This window comes from Oncorhynchus mykiss, chromosome 25 (assembly GCF_057628025.1).
Source record: "Oncorhynchus mykiss isolate SJ-2025 chromosome 25, ASM5762802v1, whole genome shotgun sequence".
NCBI lineage: Eukaryota > Metazoa > Chordata > Actinopteri > Salmoniformes > Salmonidae > Oncorhynchus > Oncorhynchus mykiss.
The window spans coordinates 73,185,350-73,200,882 of record NC_143046.1 but is presented as its reverse complement, the minus strand read 5'-3'; the positions used below and the strand labels follow the sequence as shown (position 1 = coordinate 73,200,882).

Sequence of the window (15,533 nt, the reverse complement as noted above, 5' to 3'; positions counted from 1 at the left end):
CTGTTCTTAGTTCTAAATTTTTTGAATGCGGCATGCTTATTTAAGGTGGCAAAGAAAGCACTTTTAAAGAGCAACCAGGCATCCTCTACTGACGGGATGAGGTCAATATCCTTCCAGGATACCTGGGCCAGGTCGATTAGAAAGGCCTTGATGGCTCACAGTGATGAGGGGTGGTCGTTTGACCGCGGACCCATCACGCACGCAGGCAATGAGGCAGTGATCGCTGAGACTGAGTTGTATTTAGAGGGCAAGTTGGTCAGGATGATATCTAAGAAGGTGCCCATGGTTACAGATTTAGGGTTGTACCTGGTAGGTTCCTTGATCATTTGTGTGAGATTGAGGGCATCTAGCTTAGATTGTAGGACGGCCTACCTCAGTTTAGGTCACCAACAGTACAAACTCTGAAGATAGATGGGGGGCAATCAATTCACATATGGTGTCCAGGGCACAAATGGGGGCTGAAGGGGGTCTATAACCAGCGGCGACGGTGAGAGACTTGTTTCTGGAAAGGTAGATTTTTTGAAATAGAAGCTCGAATTGTTTGGGCATAGACCTGGATAGTATGACAGAACTCTGCAGGCTATCTCTGCAGTAGATTGCAACTTTGCCCCCTTTGGCAGTTCTATCGTGTTGGAAGATGTTATAGTTAGGGATGGAAATTTCAGGATTTTTGGTGGCCTTCCTAAGATTCTGACATGGCTAGGGTTAGCGGAGAGTGCTAAAGCAGTGAATAAAACAACCTTAGCGAGTAGGTTTCAAATTTTAACATGCATGAAACCAAGGCTTTTCGGGTTACAGAAGTCTGCAAGTGAGAGTGCCTGGGGAATTGGAGTGGTGCTGGGGGCTGCAGGGCCTGGGTTAACCTCTACATAACCAGAGGAACAGAGGATGAGTAGGATAAGGGTCGTCTAGTGCGTTCAGAACAGAGAGTAAAAGGAGCAGATTTCTGGGTCCGTGGAAGAATAGATTCAAGACATAATGTACAGACAAGGGTATGGTAGGATGTGAGTACAGTGGCGGTAAACCTAAGCATTGAGTGACGATGAGAGAGGTTTTGTCTCCAGTTAAGCTAGGTGAGATCACCGAATGTGTGGGGGGGTGGAACAAAAGGGCTATCTAAGGCATATTGGACCGGGCTAGGGGCTCTACCTTGAAATAAGACAATAACCACTAACCAAAACAGCAATAGACAAGGTATATTGACATTAGGGAGAGGCATGTGTAGCCGAGTTATTATAGGGTCCAAAGAGTAACACTAGATGAGTCAGGGAGCCAATTCCGTAGTTGCTGCTACGCTAGGCAAGCTGGAGACACGGTGATTCAGACAACTAGCGTGTCGGGGCTAGCAGATGGGCCTCAGGCGACTTCGCAAAGGAGGAGCCTGTTAAAACCACCTCGGACGGTTACGTTGGCAGACCAGTCGTGATGAATCGGCGGGGCTCCGTGTCGGCAGTAAAGGGTCCAGGCCAATTGGCAAAAGAGGTATTGTAGCCCAAGAATTGGCTGGCTAGCTGTGATGTTCCTGTGTAAAGATTCAGAGCTTGCGGTAGGAATCCGGAGATGTGGTAGAGAAAAGCAGTCAGATATGCTCTAAGTTGATATCGCGCTGTGCAGACTGGCAGGAATTGACCGGGTTGAGGCTGGCTGATGTCCAAGTTAACGGTGAGGACCGCTAGCAGTGGCTAACTGACTACTAGCTTGTAGCTAGTTAGCTGGCTAGCTTCTGATCGGGGTTCTGGTTCTAAACTATAAAAATAGCAGATCCGTACCACATTGGGTGAGGCGGGTTGCAGGAGTATATTCAGTCCGTAGATGGAAATTGAGATTAAAATATATACAAAATATTTATGAAGAAAACGATTTAAACAAGGGACAGGACGGGACAAGACAAAAACACACTTCCGACTGCTATTCCATCTGGGATTCAAGTTACGGGCTCCTGTTCTGTTGTTTTGGGGTCTTTAAAATGAATCAATATTTTCTGCTACTATCTCTTTTCCAGACCCCATCTACCCAGTGCTGAACTTCGCAGGTTGCTACGTGAATGGGGAGATCCTAGCACACGGAGACCACTGGCGTGAGGACGACTGTACGTTCTGCCAGTGTGTGAGTGGTGACTCCCGGTGTGTGGCCGCTGCTTGTGGGCACAGCTGCCTCAACCCAGTGACCGTACCCGGAGAGTGCTGTCCAGTGTGTGAGGGTAAGTGTGTATGCTTGTATCTCTGTGTGTGTGTGTGTGTGTGTGTGTGTGTGTGTGTGTGTGTGTGTGTGTGTGTTTGTGTTTGTGAGGGTAAGGAGAGCAACACACACCGCCACCTGACATGCCCTCTCACCTCAACCTGTCTGTCTCTGTTGGTGTCTGTCTCATTGCCTCTGTCTGGTTGCATCTCCTAGTATGTCTCTACTCAGTTGTTGTCTAATTCTATCTCTCATGCTAGCCGTGCCTGTTTCTATCTCTTTCTCTCTTTTATTTTCTCTCTGTCTAAATTTTTTGCCTATTTCTCTCAGCGTAAGTTTCAGTTTGTCTGCTTCTCTGTCTCTCGCATTTTCTCTCTCCCCATTACCCCTGTCTCTCTCTGCCGTTGTGTACTGTACATTTTATGTTTATTTGTCTTTGTATCCATATGGACCTGTCTATGTGTCTGTATGTTTTATCTACTTGGCAGTGCAGTGTGACTCAGTGGACAGACAGGGTCGGTGTCTGTGAGGATTCTAATGAAATCTAGGGAAATCCAGGGAAATCTATTTGAAGCTGAGCAGAATCGCATAATTTCAGTTAGCAGGTGCGTGCCTCGGCTCCTCTACCGCTGGTGTCATACAGCAGCAATCTGCATACAAACGGTGACACACAAATCGTCCCTGGTGTTCTTTTCCCCCGACATTATGCACTGCTTTAGTTTCATCATGCATGTGTATCAGAATACCACATTACCTCCTTTATTCTCATATTGGTTTGGGAAGACCACACTGGGGAATTAGGTTGCTGCTTGTTGCTCGTTTGTCTGGTTAGTGGAAGCAGTGAGCTTAGCGGCTTACAGAATCATAATCTTTTATTAGGCAAGTCTGAATTATGGATTTTTGCAAAGCTATCTGGGGATGTTGTTGTGTTATCTTTCTAAGGCTCTCTCTGGCTTCCTATCACTGATGAGATTACATCTAAGGTTCAAGGGGCTAGTGCAGTGTAGTATGCTGCCGGTTTCTATATCACACACATCCACACACAAGCATATATTGGATCGATGGTACTGTAGGTGAAGATCTTGGTTGATTATAGTCTCTTTTACCTTTGTAGCCAAGTACCATGTTTGTAATACAGTATAACCCCTTATCTTATGGATACCAGGAACACTATCTATGGACTAAGCACTGTGTCAAATGGCCTTTTACCAAACGTATATAGGTGTATAAAAATGTCTTTAATCATAACCAGTCAAAACTTCGTAGGTGGAAGTCACGATGAAACAAATCTTCAAGAGTCAGCAAATGCTAAAATCAGTGATGCAAGATATGGATACATTGTTTTTGTATTGTTAGGTATTACTGCACTGTTGGAGCTAGAAACGCAAGCATTTCCCTGCATCTGCAATAACATCTGCAAATATGTGTCCGTGACCAATACACTTTGATTTGATTGTTACAGCTTAGCATTGTTAGCTGTTAAACGATGAACTGTAAGATCACTATCAGCATTAGCATACTTTTAATACTGTGGCCTTGAATGCTTGACTTACCACACAGTAACTTGAAGGATATATCTGCTGTAATAAATAGTATTTGTATTTAGATGAGTTGGACTCTATCATGCAGTCAGTCAGTGGATGGATGATCTGATAGGGACCAAAAGGGGACTGAATCTCATATCAGTAATGAGACAGATTCAAATTTCAGTTCTTATATACAGTGGGGCAAAAAAGTATTTAGTCAGCCACCAATTGTGCAAGTTCTCCCACTTAAAAAGATGAGAGAGGCCTGTAATTTTCATCATAGTTACAATCCAGAAAATCACATTGTAGGATTTTTTATGAATTTATTTGCAAATTATGGTGGAAAATAAGTATTTGGTCAATAACAAAAGTTTATTTCAATACTTTGTTATATACCCTTTATTGGCAATGACAGAGGTCAAACGTTTTCTGTAAGTCTTCACAAGGTTTTCACACACTGTTGCTGGTATTTTGGGCCATTCCTCCATGCAGATCTCCTCTAGAGCAGTGATGTTTTGGGGCTGTTGCTGGGCAACACGGACTTTCAACTCCCTACAAAGATTTTCTATGGGGTTGAGATCTGGAGACTGGCTAGGCCACTCCAGGACCTTGAAATGCTTCTTACGAAGCCACTCCTTCGTTGCCCGGGCGGTGTGTTTGGGATCATTGTCATGCTGAAAGACCCAGCCACCTTCAATGCCCTTGCTGATGGAGGTTTTCACTCAAAATCTCACGATACATGGCCCCATTCATTCTTTCCTTTACACGGATCAGTCGTCCTGGTCCCTTCGCAGAAAAACAGCCCCAAAGCATGATGTTTCCACCCGCATGCTTCACAGTAATTATGGTGTTCTTTGGATGCAACTCAGCATTCTTTGTCCTCCAAACACGATGAGTTGAGTTTTTACCAAAAAGTTATATTTTGGTTTCATCTGACCATATGACATTCTCCCAATCTTCTTCTGGATCATACAAATGCTCTCTAGCAAACTTCAGACGGGAACGGACATGTACTGGGTTAAGCAGGGGGACACGTCTGGCACTGCAGGATTTGAGTCCCTGGCGGCGTAGTGTGTTACTGATGGTAGGCTTTGTTACTTTGGTCCCAGCTCTCTGCAGGTCATTCTGTGGTTCTGGGATTTTTGCTCACCGTTCTTGTGATCATTTTGACCCCACGGGGTGAGATCTTGCGCGGAGCCCCAGATCGAGGGAGATTATCAGTGGTCTTGTATGTCTTCCATTTCCTAATAATTGCTCCCACAGTTGATTTCTTCAAACCAAGCTGCTTACCTATTGCAGATTCAGTCTTCCCAGCCTGGTGCAGGTCTACAATTTTGTTTCTGATGTCCTTTGACAGCTCTTTGGTCTTGGCCATCGTGGAGTTTGGAGTGTGACTGTTTGAGGTTGTGGACAGGTGTCTTTTATACTGATAACAAGTTCAAACAGGTGCCATTAATACAGGTAATGAGTGGAGGACAGGGGAGCCTCTTAAAGAAGAAGTTACAGGTCTGTGAGAGCCAGAAATCTTGCTTGTTTGTAGGTGACCAAATACTTATTTTCCATCATAATTTGCAAATAAATTCATTAAAAATACTGCAATGTGATTTTCTGGTTTTTCTTCTCATTTTGTCTGTCATAGTTGAAGTGTACCTATGATGGAAATTACAGGCCTCTCTCATCTTTTTAAGTGGGAGAACTTGCACAATTGGTGGCTGACTAAATACTTTTTTTGCCCCACTGTATCAGTTCTTCCTCCACTTCTCCCTCCAATTAAACAGACCAATATTAGACTATCAAAGCATTTTAAAACAAAATCAATGACTAACAGGGACATTAAAAAAGAGCAACGTAATACATTACAAGCTCAACCCAGTGGATTTATGGTGAGTTTTGTTTTGTAATCAGGACGCAAAGATCTCCACTTAGGTAGCTAGTTTCACTGGCCTGGGGTCAGTTCCACTCCTGTGTCTGCAATAATGTGGACCTGGGGTGGGTGGAGGGAGGGAAGGGAAGGGAGAGAGGAGGGCAGTGATCCATGCCATGTCTTAATGCCTGCAGGTCCCGTTGCCTCTACCCCATGGTGAGCACGCTTACCCACACCACCTTCCATTAATCTTTTATGTGCCTGTCTGCCTCTGAAGAAATTATGTGTTTTTTTGACTGACCGAGGCTCACACCTAAAGAGGGAGAGGCAGGTAGGGTCACCATGTTGTCCCCAGTCCTCCCACGCTAACCCAATTGTCACATGCCTGGCCATGCACTTTGAACGGTAATATGAATAATAACAGATCATGTGTATTTATGCATTTTTAGACCGTATTTTATTTCTGTATTATGTAAAATAGGTGAAATAAGCTCAAAATGGTTCACTCAATACTACTATTTCACAGTAGGCACACTGTTTGTGTTGCTGATAATGATTTGTTTGTGTGTTCTGTCCTCCTCATTCGAGCAATATGTTTCCAGGGTTTTTCAGATCAAAGCTGAGATAGACAGATGGGTGAAGATATTATTCGCTTCCTTGATATGCTCGTGCTCACACACATTTACAGCCATTACATTTACTGATAGTAGTTTAGGGAATGGAATCCCTATGTTTTTTGTCACTAGGATAGGTTTGGCTTTGATTGACTTCTAATTAAACAATGTTTTAAGGGAGATGGAAAAAAGATATATAATTTCAAAATGTGATTTCTCCCAAACACCTATTCATATTTGTATTCCATTCATGGATGGGATGAGTTTTTGTATTATACTGTAAGATGGGTTTCACCATATGTGCTGTTGGGGATATTGACCATTGTGTCTTGGTGGGGGACTTGAGAGATACTCTGAGAGATATGCTATGAGGACAGGGAGCAGCAGAGTTTAATGCATGCCCTGTCACGTCCTGGTCGAAGTATTTTGTGTTTATCTTCATTTATTTTGGTCAGGCCAGGGTGTGGCATGGGTTTTTGTATGTGGTGTGTATGTATTGGGATTGTAGCTTAGTGGGGTGTTCTAGTTAAGTCTATGGCTGCTGAAGTGGTTCTCAATCAGAGTCAGGTGATTCTCGTTGTCTCTGATTGGGAACCATATTTAGGCAGCCATATTCTTTGAGTGTTTCGTGGGTGATTGTCCTTAGTGTCTTGATGTCCTTGTTCTGTGTGTATGTGAACCAGTATTAGGCTGTTTCGGTTTTCGTTACATTTATTGTTTTGTAGTGTTTGTATCGATTCGTGTTTTACGTTAGTTTAAATAAACATGGATCGCAATCTACACGACGCATTTTGGTCCGACTATCCTTCACATACAGAAAACCGTGACATGCCCTCACATCGTTATCCCTCTCATGACCTTACTCTGCCTCCTCAACAAAAACTCCTGACATTGGTGATATGTAGCAGGCTACCCTTAATAGAGATCTCACTGGTTAGGACCTCAACCTTATTTCACTGCCATCTAGAATCATCTGAGAAACAATGAATTGGATTGCCTCATCTATTTACCATATCAAATATTACTCAAACACTATTACAATGGTTTTTTGATTTACACCAATGTAGTCACCAACTTGCAGTGTGGGGGTTTGTGACATGCAGTCGTTGCCTGTTAGAGCCCATCAGCTTTAAACCTGAGGCTGGGTCAGTTAGTGTGAGCTGTGGGTCTGGGCCTCTGTGTGTACTGGGTCTGAGCCTCTGTGTGTACTGGGTCTGGACCTCTGTGTGTACTGGGTCTGAGCCTCTGTGTGTACTGGGTCTGGACCTCTGTGTGTACTGGGTCTGGACCTCTGTGTGTACTGGGTCTGAGCCTCTGTGTGTACTGGATCTGGACCTCTGTGTGTACTGGGTCTGGGCCTCTGTGTGTACTGGGTCTGGGCCTCTGGGAACACCAGCTAAACACAAGCCAGGTCCTGCCACTGTCACCCCTGACCTTGTCCCTCCCAGCCAGTAGACACACACACACACAAACACACCCCTGCCCTCGTCCCAGCGGCCCCAGGGAGCACGGCCTTGTGCTCCCTGCAGCTTAATTTAGCTCCTCCTCAGTCAGGCCAGCTCTTTAATGCTGCATAACTTATAGCGGAATCCCACCTCAACAGGTGTGTGTGCTTTGTGTGTGCGTGTGTGTGTGTGTTTTGTCACTGTTTGTGTGTATAGTCTTTTGCCATGCCTCTGCTACTATAGCCACTAGGCTGTTTTCAGCCCGCCCACCAATTGTTTGTTATTATGGCTACCTTGTTTTAGCCCTAGTTTTTAGCTAGTTAATGAAATCAGAGAGAGAGTGCTCATTTATAAATCATAACATCGAAAAGCCCTGAAATAAATTAATGGAGGTGTTCGTCAGAAACAAATAACCTTGAGAGGAAAGAAGATGTTTTTGTAATTTTGTTACTTTTATCTGCTGGTGCTTAATTCAATTTGCAACTCCAGAATAATTGGTACTGCGTTGTTTTCAGAAAGACCTACTCTCCCTCCCTACCTGGCCATTTTGTGTTTACAAGTAATTAAGTGACCCCAAATTGTCAGCAACAATTTTGTTTTGCCTATGTTTAATGAAATGTTTCTCTATATAGGCTGCTATCTATTTACTTTTAAATGGTTTCCAATAGATTGAGCATTGTTATTATTAGCATTATCAGTATGTTTTATTTCTACAACTGATGTTGCGCATCATTTCATTCATAGTCTCTGGTGATGGACTACCCAGCAAACCAAAATTGGTTCTGTGAATGTTCCCAGAACATTCATTAGGTTGTCCCAAAAGTTCTAAAAACAAAAAAAACTATCCAGTTGTGCTGATGATAATACCATTTTTGTATAAAATATTCAACTGATGTTGCAAGAATGTTCCCAGAACACAATTTGTTATTACATTACCTAGAAACCTAATAAGAACCTTAGGGGAATGTTCTGTGGGGGTTGTTACAGATTTACATTTTAGTCATTTAGCAGAAGCTCTTATCCAGAGCGACTTACATCTTAAAGTGCATTCATCAAGGAAAACTCCACCCAAAAACAATATTTTGGTATTTATTTCATTAGTACATTGTTAATTAATATAGTCCCAAAATGTTTTTCATGTCAGCAATCAGTTTTCAAGATATGTAACTTGAAGAGGTAGGGTTTCAGATGTTTTCGAAAGATTGGCAGGGACTCTGCTGTCCTAGCTTCAGGGGGAAGCTGGTTCCACCATTGGGGTGCCAGGGCAGAGAAGAGCTTGGACTGGGATGAGTGTAGGAGTGGGGTAACATGGGAAAACTTGGGAAGGTTGAACACCAGGCGGGCTGCAGCCTTCTGGATAAGTTGCAGGGTTTAGATGACACAAGCGAGTACCCGAGCCAACAGCGAGTTCCAGTAGTCCAGATGGGAGATGACAAGTGCCTGGATTAGGACCTTCATCGCTTCCTGTGTGAGGTAGGATTGTACTCTTAGGATGTTGTAGAGCATGAACCTGCAGGAGAAAGTCACAGGTTTGATGCAGAAAAGAACAGGTTCTTGTCCAGGATCACACCAAGGTTCTTTGCACTCTTGGAGGGGGACACCGTGGATAGAGGTTTTGGACGGGCAGGCCTTCCCCGGGAGGAAGAGTAGCTCCAGCTTATCAAGGTTAATCTTGAGGTGGTGATTTTTGGGGGGTATTTTATTATTTTATAGGGATCCCCATTAGCTGTTACAACATCCAAGCTGAGATATCTGCCAGACATGCAGAGATGTGTCGCCACCTGGGTGTCAGAAGGGGGGAAGGAGAAAAGTAGTTGAGTCTCTCCTAGCAATGATAGGTGATGTGAGGATATAACAGACCCTAGTGACTTGGTGTAGAGAGAGAAGAGGAGAGGGCCTTGAACTGAGCACTGGGGGACACCAGCAGGGAAAGTACATGGTTCAGACACAGATCCTCTCCATGTCACCTGGTAGAAGTGGCCTGCCAGGTAGGATGCAGAGCCTGAGACGCCCAGCCCTGGGAGGGTGGAAAGGAGGATCTGATGGTTCACAGTGTCGAAGGCAGCGGATAGATCTAGGAGGATAAGAACAGAGGAGAGAGAGTCAGATTTGGCAGTGCAGAGAGCCTCCCTGACACAGAGAAGAGCAGTCTCGGTTGAGTGACCTGTCTTGAAGCCTGACTGATTAGGGTCAGGAAGATTGTTCTGCGAGAGATAGCGAGAGAATTGGTCAGAGACAGCACGCTCAAGTTTTTGGAGAAAAAAATTGAAAAGGGATACAGGTCTGTAGTTTTTGACGTCAGAGGAGTTGAGGGTTTCTTGAGGAGGGGAGCGACTCGGGACATTTTGAGTCAGATGGGACACAGCCAGTGGTCAGGGATGAGTTGATGAGGGAAGTGAGGAATGGGAGAAGGTCTCCAGAGATGGTCTGGAGAAGAGAGGAGGGGATCAGGTCGAGTGGGCAGGTTGTCGGGAAGCCGAACCTCACCAGTGGCCGGACCTCACAGTATTTAATCTGGAGAGAGAGGGCAGAAAGGTAGTTAATAAGTATGAGTGGGACCAGTGGACTCAATTGGCTGGGTGAATGAGGAGTGGATGTCATCAATCTTCTTTTCAAAGTGCTTGACAAAGACGTCCGCAGAGAGGAAGGAAGGAGGGGGTGGAGGATTAAGGAGGGAGGAGAAGGTGAAAAGAGTTTCCTAGGGTTAGAGGCAGAAGCTTGAAATGTAGAGTGATAGAAAGTGGCTTTAGCAGCGGATTCAGCGGAAGAAAAGGTGGAGAGGAGGTAGTGAAAGGATTAAAGGTCCCCCAGAAGTTTGGTTTTCCTCCATTTTTGCCTAGCTGCCCGCAGCCCTCTTCTGTAAGCTCGCAATGAGTCACTCAGTCACGGAGCAGAAGGGAAGTGTCTAGCCAGCCGGGAGTAAAGGGGATGCGGAAAGGGAGGAGAGTTGGGTCGAAGATGGCAAAATCAGGAGACAGGACGGAGAAGGATTTATCAGAAGGGACAGATGATAGAACAGAAGAGGAGAGAATAGTGGGAGAGAATCTATTCACTACTGTAAGTAGCTCTCGATAAGAGCGCCCGCTTACTTACTAAAATGTAAATGCGAGAGAGAGTGAAGATTGCAATGGCACATGACAATCTGGGTATGCGCTGAGTGGCGAGGGTTGGAAGAGAGGGAGACGGGAATGTTCCCAGTTTGCTGGGTAGACTGTCCAGTGCACATGTGATTTGGTTCTGGGTTCTGAGATGAAGAAGCAGCAGTTACTCACTGGTGTCTCCTCTGACCTTGACTGTCCTCCCCGTAACTCTTCCTGGCCACCTCCTCCTCACCTCCACCTGTCGTCCTCCTACCTCCTCCTGGCCATCTCCTCCCACCTCCCTTCTCCTGTCCTCCTCCCCACTCCCTTCTCCTGTCCTCCTCCCCACTCCCTTCTCCTGTCCTCCTCCCCACTCCCTTCTCCTGTCATCCTTCCCACTCCCTTCTCCTGTCCTCCTCCCCACGTCTCATTTCCTGTCCTCCTCCCCACTCCCTTCTCCTGTCCTCCTCCCCACCTCTCTTTTTCTGTCCTCCTCCACACCTAACTTCTCCTGTCCTCCTCCCCACTCCCTTCTCCTGTCCTCCTCCCCACTCCCTTCTCCTGTCCTCCTCCCCACTCCCTTCTCCTGTCCTCCTCCCCACGTCTCATTTCCTGTCCTCCCCACTCCGTCCTCCTGTCCTCCTCCCCACCTCTCTTTTTCTGTCCTCCTCCACACCTAACTTCTCCTGTCCTCCTCCCCACCTCTCTTTTCCTGTCCTCCTCCACACCTAACTTCTCCTGTCGTCCTCCACACCTCTCTTCCCTTGTCCTACACCTCCTATGATCCTCTCCTCCCTACCTCCTCCTGTCCTATTCCTAACCTTTTTCCCATGTCCTCCTCCCCACTCATTCTTTGACTTCCTGGTCTGGTCTCCTCTACAACTCTTGTACAACCCTCGTCATATTTATAATCACAGCACAGCACTGGTCCTGGCCCTGTGCTCAGCAGAGAGGAGATCCATACAGCAGAGTAGCAGCCAACCAGGCAGGGTGACAGGCATCAGGGAGTAACTTGTCAAAGCTGTCATAACTAAACCTTGTGCTGGTGTCCATGACTGTGAAATTTGGTGAGCTAGCACCCTACGATATGATATGAAATGTTGTACAATCTTTAAATGGATTGAAATTCACTGAACTGAAATGTAAACACTTCATTTTAAGAGATACACTGAACAAAAAATATTAATGAATCATTCAGCAATTTCAACAATTTTACTGAGTTACAGTTCATTAAGGAAATCAGTCCATTGAAATCAATGAAATAGGCCCTAATCTATGGAATTCCCATAACTGGGCAGGGGAGGGCATAGGTCCACCCACTGGGGAGCCAGGCCCAGCCAATCAGAATAGGGTTTTCCACCAAAAAAGGTCTTTATTTCAGACAGAAATACTCAGTTTTATCAGCTGTCCGGGTGGCTGGTCTCAGATGATCCCGCAGATGAAGAAGCGGGATGTGGAGGTACTGGGCTGGTGTGGTTACACATGGTCTGTGGTTGTGAGGCCTGTTGAATGTACTGCCAAATTCTCTAAAATGAAGTTGGAGGCTGCTTACCAATGAACATTAAATTCTCTGTGTCTGGTGGACATTCCTGCAGGCAGCATGCCAATGGATCGCTCCCTCAAAACTTGAGACATGCACCTGTGTAATGATCATGCTGTTTAATCAGCTTCTTGATATGCCACACCTGTCAGGTGGATGGATTTTCTTGGCAAAGAAGAAATGCCCACTGACAGGAATGTAAACAAATTTCTGCACAAAATTTGAGAGAAATATGTTTTTTTTGGTATGGAAAATTTCACGGATATTTTATTTAAGCTCATGAAAGATCAAGATTTTTCTGTAATGAGACTGACATGAAGGATATACTGCTTTGTCTAGACAAGGCCCAAATCCCCATCATCAGCGTGAAGAAAAGACAGAGAAAAAGGGGGAGGAGGGTGGGGTGCCTTGTAAGAATTCACCAATGAGTAGGTAAACCACCACTACCTTCTGTATTATTGGCCAATGTGCAATCATTGGAAAACAAACTGGACGATCTACGATTAAGAATATCCTACCAACAGGACATTAAAAACTGTAATATCTTATGTTTCACCGAGTCTTGGCTGAAAGACGACACGCATAATATAGAGCTGGCTGGCTTCTCTGTGCATTGGCAGGACAGAGCAGCTATGTCTGGTAAGACGAGGGCCGGGGGTGTGTGTCTATATGTCAATGACTGCTGTTGCGGGATGTCTAATATTAAAGAAGTCTCGAGGTATTGCTCGCCTGAGGCAAAATACCCCATGATAAGCTATAGAACGGTGCCTGGTGCCCCTGCACATTGACTCTGTAAAGGTAGCCCCTGTATATAGAATTGCTATTGTTATTTTACTGCTGCTCTTTAATTATTTGTTACTTTTATTTATTCTTTTTTTCTTAACTGCATTGTTGGTTAATTAAGAGCTTGTAAGTAAGCATTTCACTGTAAGGTGTTGTATTCAGCTCATGTGACAACTACAATTTGATTTGATTTAGACCGCAATATCTACCAAGAGAGTTCTCATTCATATTATTCGTAGCCATCTATTTACCACCATAAACTGATGCTGGCAATAAGACCGCACTCAACGAGCTGTATTTGGCCATAAGCAAACAAGAAAATGCACCTAGTGGCCGGGACTTTAATGCAGGCAAACTTAAATCCGTTTTACCTCATTTCTACCAGCATATCACATGTGCAACCAGGGGAGAAAAAAATCTAGACCTCCTTTACTCCACACACAGAGAAGCATACAACACTCTCCCTCACCCTCCATTTGGCAAATCTGACCATAATTGAATCCTCCTGATTCCTGCTTACAAGCAAAAACTAAAGCATGAAGTACCAGTGACTCGCTCAATACAGAAGTGGTCAGATAACATGGATGCTACGCTACAGGACTTATTTGCTAGCACAGACTGAAATATGTTCCGGGATTCATCCAATGGCATTGAGGAGTATACCAACTCAGTCAACGGCTTCATCAATAAGTGCATCGACGATATCGTCCCCACGGTGACCGTACATACATTTCCCAACCAAAAGCCATGAATTACAGGCAATATCCACACCAAGCTAAAGGCTAGAGCTGCTGCTTTTAACACTTATTCTGGACGCTTTTAAGAAATCCTGCTATGCCCTCAGATGAACCATCAAACAGGCAAAGCATCATACAGGACTAAGACTGAATCCTTCTACACTGGCGCTGACAATCGTCGGATGTGGCAGGGCTTGAAAACTATTACGGACTACAAAGGGAAACCCAGCCGCCTAATGACGCGAGCCTGCCAGATGAGCTAAATGCCTTTTATGCTCGCTTCGAGGCAAGCAACACGGAAACATGCATGAGAGCACCAGCTGTACTGGACGACTGTGTGATTATGCTCTCCGTAGCCGATGTGAGCAAGACCTTTAAACAGGTCAACATTCACAAAGCCGCAGGGCCAGATGGATTACCAGTATGTGTACTCAAAGCATGCACAGACCAACTGGCATTCAACCTCTCCCTGACCGAGTCTGTAATACCTACTTGTTTCAAGCAGACCACAATAGTCTCTTGTGCCCAAGAATGCGAAGGTAACCTGCCTAAATGATTACTGCCCCGTAGCACTCACGTCAGTAGCCATGAAGTGCTTTGAAAGGCTGGTCATGGCTCACATCAACACCATCATGTAGAAAACCCTAGACCCACTCCAATTCGCATACCGCCCCAACAGATGACCCAATCTCAATCGCACTCCACACGGCCCTTTCCCACCTGGACAAAAGGAACACCTATGTGAGAATGCTGTTAATTGACTACAGCTCAGTGTTCAACACCATAGTGCCCACAAAGCTCATCACTAAGCTAAGGACCCTGGGACTAAACCCCTGCCTCTGCAACTGGATCGAGGACTTCCTGACGGGCTGCCCCCAGATGGTGAGGGTAGGCAACAAACGTCTGCCACGCTGATCTTCAACACTGGGGTCCCTCAGGGGTGCGTGCTTAGTCCCCTTCTGTACTCCCTGTTCATCCACGACTGCGTGGCCAAGCATGACTCCAACACCATCATTAAGTTTGCTGACAACACAACAGCAGTAGGCCTGATCACCAACAACGATAAGACAGCCTGTAAGGAGAAGGTCAGAGACCTGGCAGTGTGGTGCCAGGACAACAACCTCTCCCTCAATGTGAGCAAGACAAAGGAGCTGATCGTGGACTATAGGAAAAGGAGGACCCAACAGGCCCCCATTAACAACGACGTGGCTGTAGTGGAACGGGTTGAGAGTTTCAAGTTCCTTAGTTCGTTGGTGATGTGGACGCTATCATGGTCCAAACACACCAAGACAGTTATGAAGAGGGCACGACAACACCTTTTACCCCTCAGGAAACTTAAAACATTTGACATGGGTCCCCAGATTCTTCAAACGTTTTACAGCTGCACCATCGAGAGCACTGGTTGCATCACCACCTGGTATGGCAACTGCTCGGCATCAGTTATTGCTGAAAGAGCTCTGATATGTTAGAAGACTGTCACTGTAAATTTATGGAAGGGGGTGAGAACCATGAGCCACCTAGGTTTTGTATTGAAGTCAATGTACCCAGAGGGGGACGGAAGCTAGCTTACCTCCGGCTACAACATAGTGCTACCCTACAGAGTGCTGTTGAGGCTACTGTAGACCTTCATTGCCAAACAGTGTCTTTTAATCAATTAATTGGTGACAGTGTATTCGGAATGTATTCAGACCCCTTTACTTTGTCCACATTTTGTTATGTTACAGCGTTCTTCTAAAATGGATTAAAATGTTTTTTTTCCCCTCATC

The 15,533-nt window shown here is 45.3% G+C and overlaps 1 protein-coding gene across 1 annotated transcript in view; it reads left to right on the top strand.

Annotated features, from left to right (window-relative positions):
• crim1 (cysteine rich transmembrane BMP regulator 1 (chordin-like)) overlaps nt 1–15,533 on the top strand; it is a 173,399-nt gene that overhangs the window by 120,798 nt on the left and 37,068 nt on the right. The window contains exon 7 of the mRNA XM_021585125.3: nt 2,003–2,200. Within this exon, the coding sequence (XP_021440800.2) occupies nt 2,003–2,200 (198 nt within the window). The remainder of the gene's footprint in view (nt 1–2,002; nt 2,201–15,533) is intronic.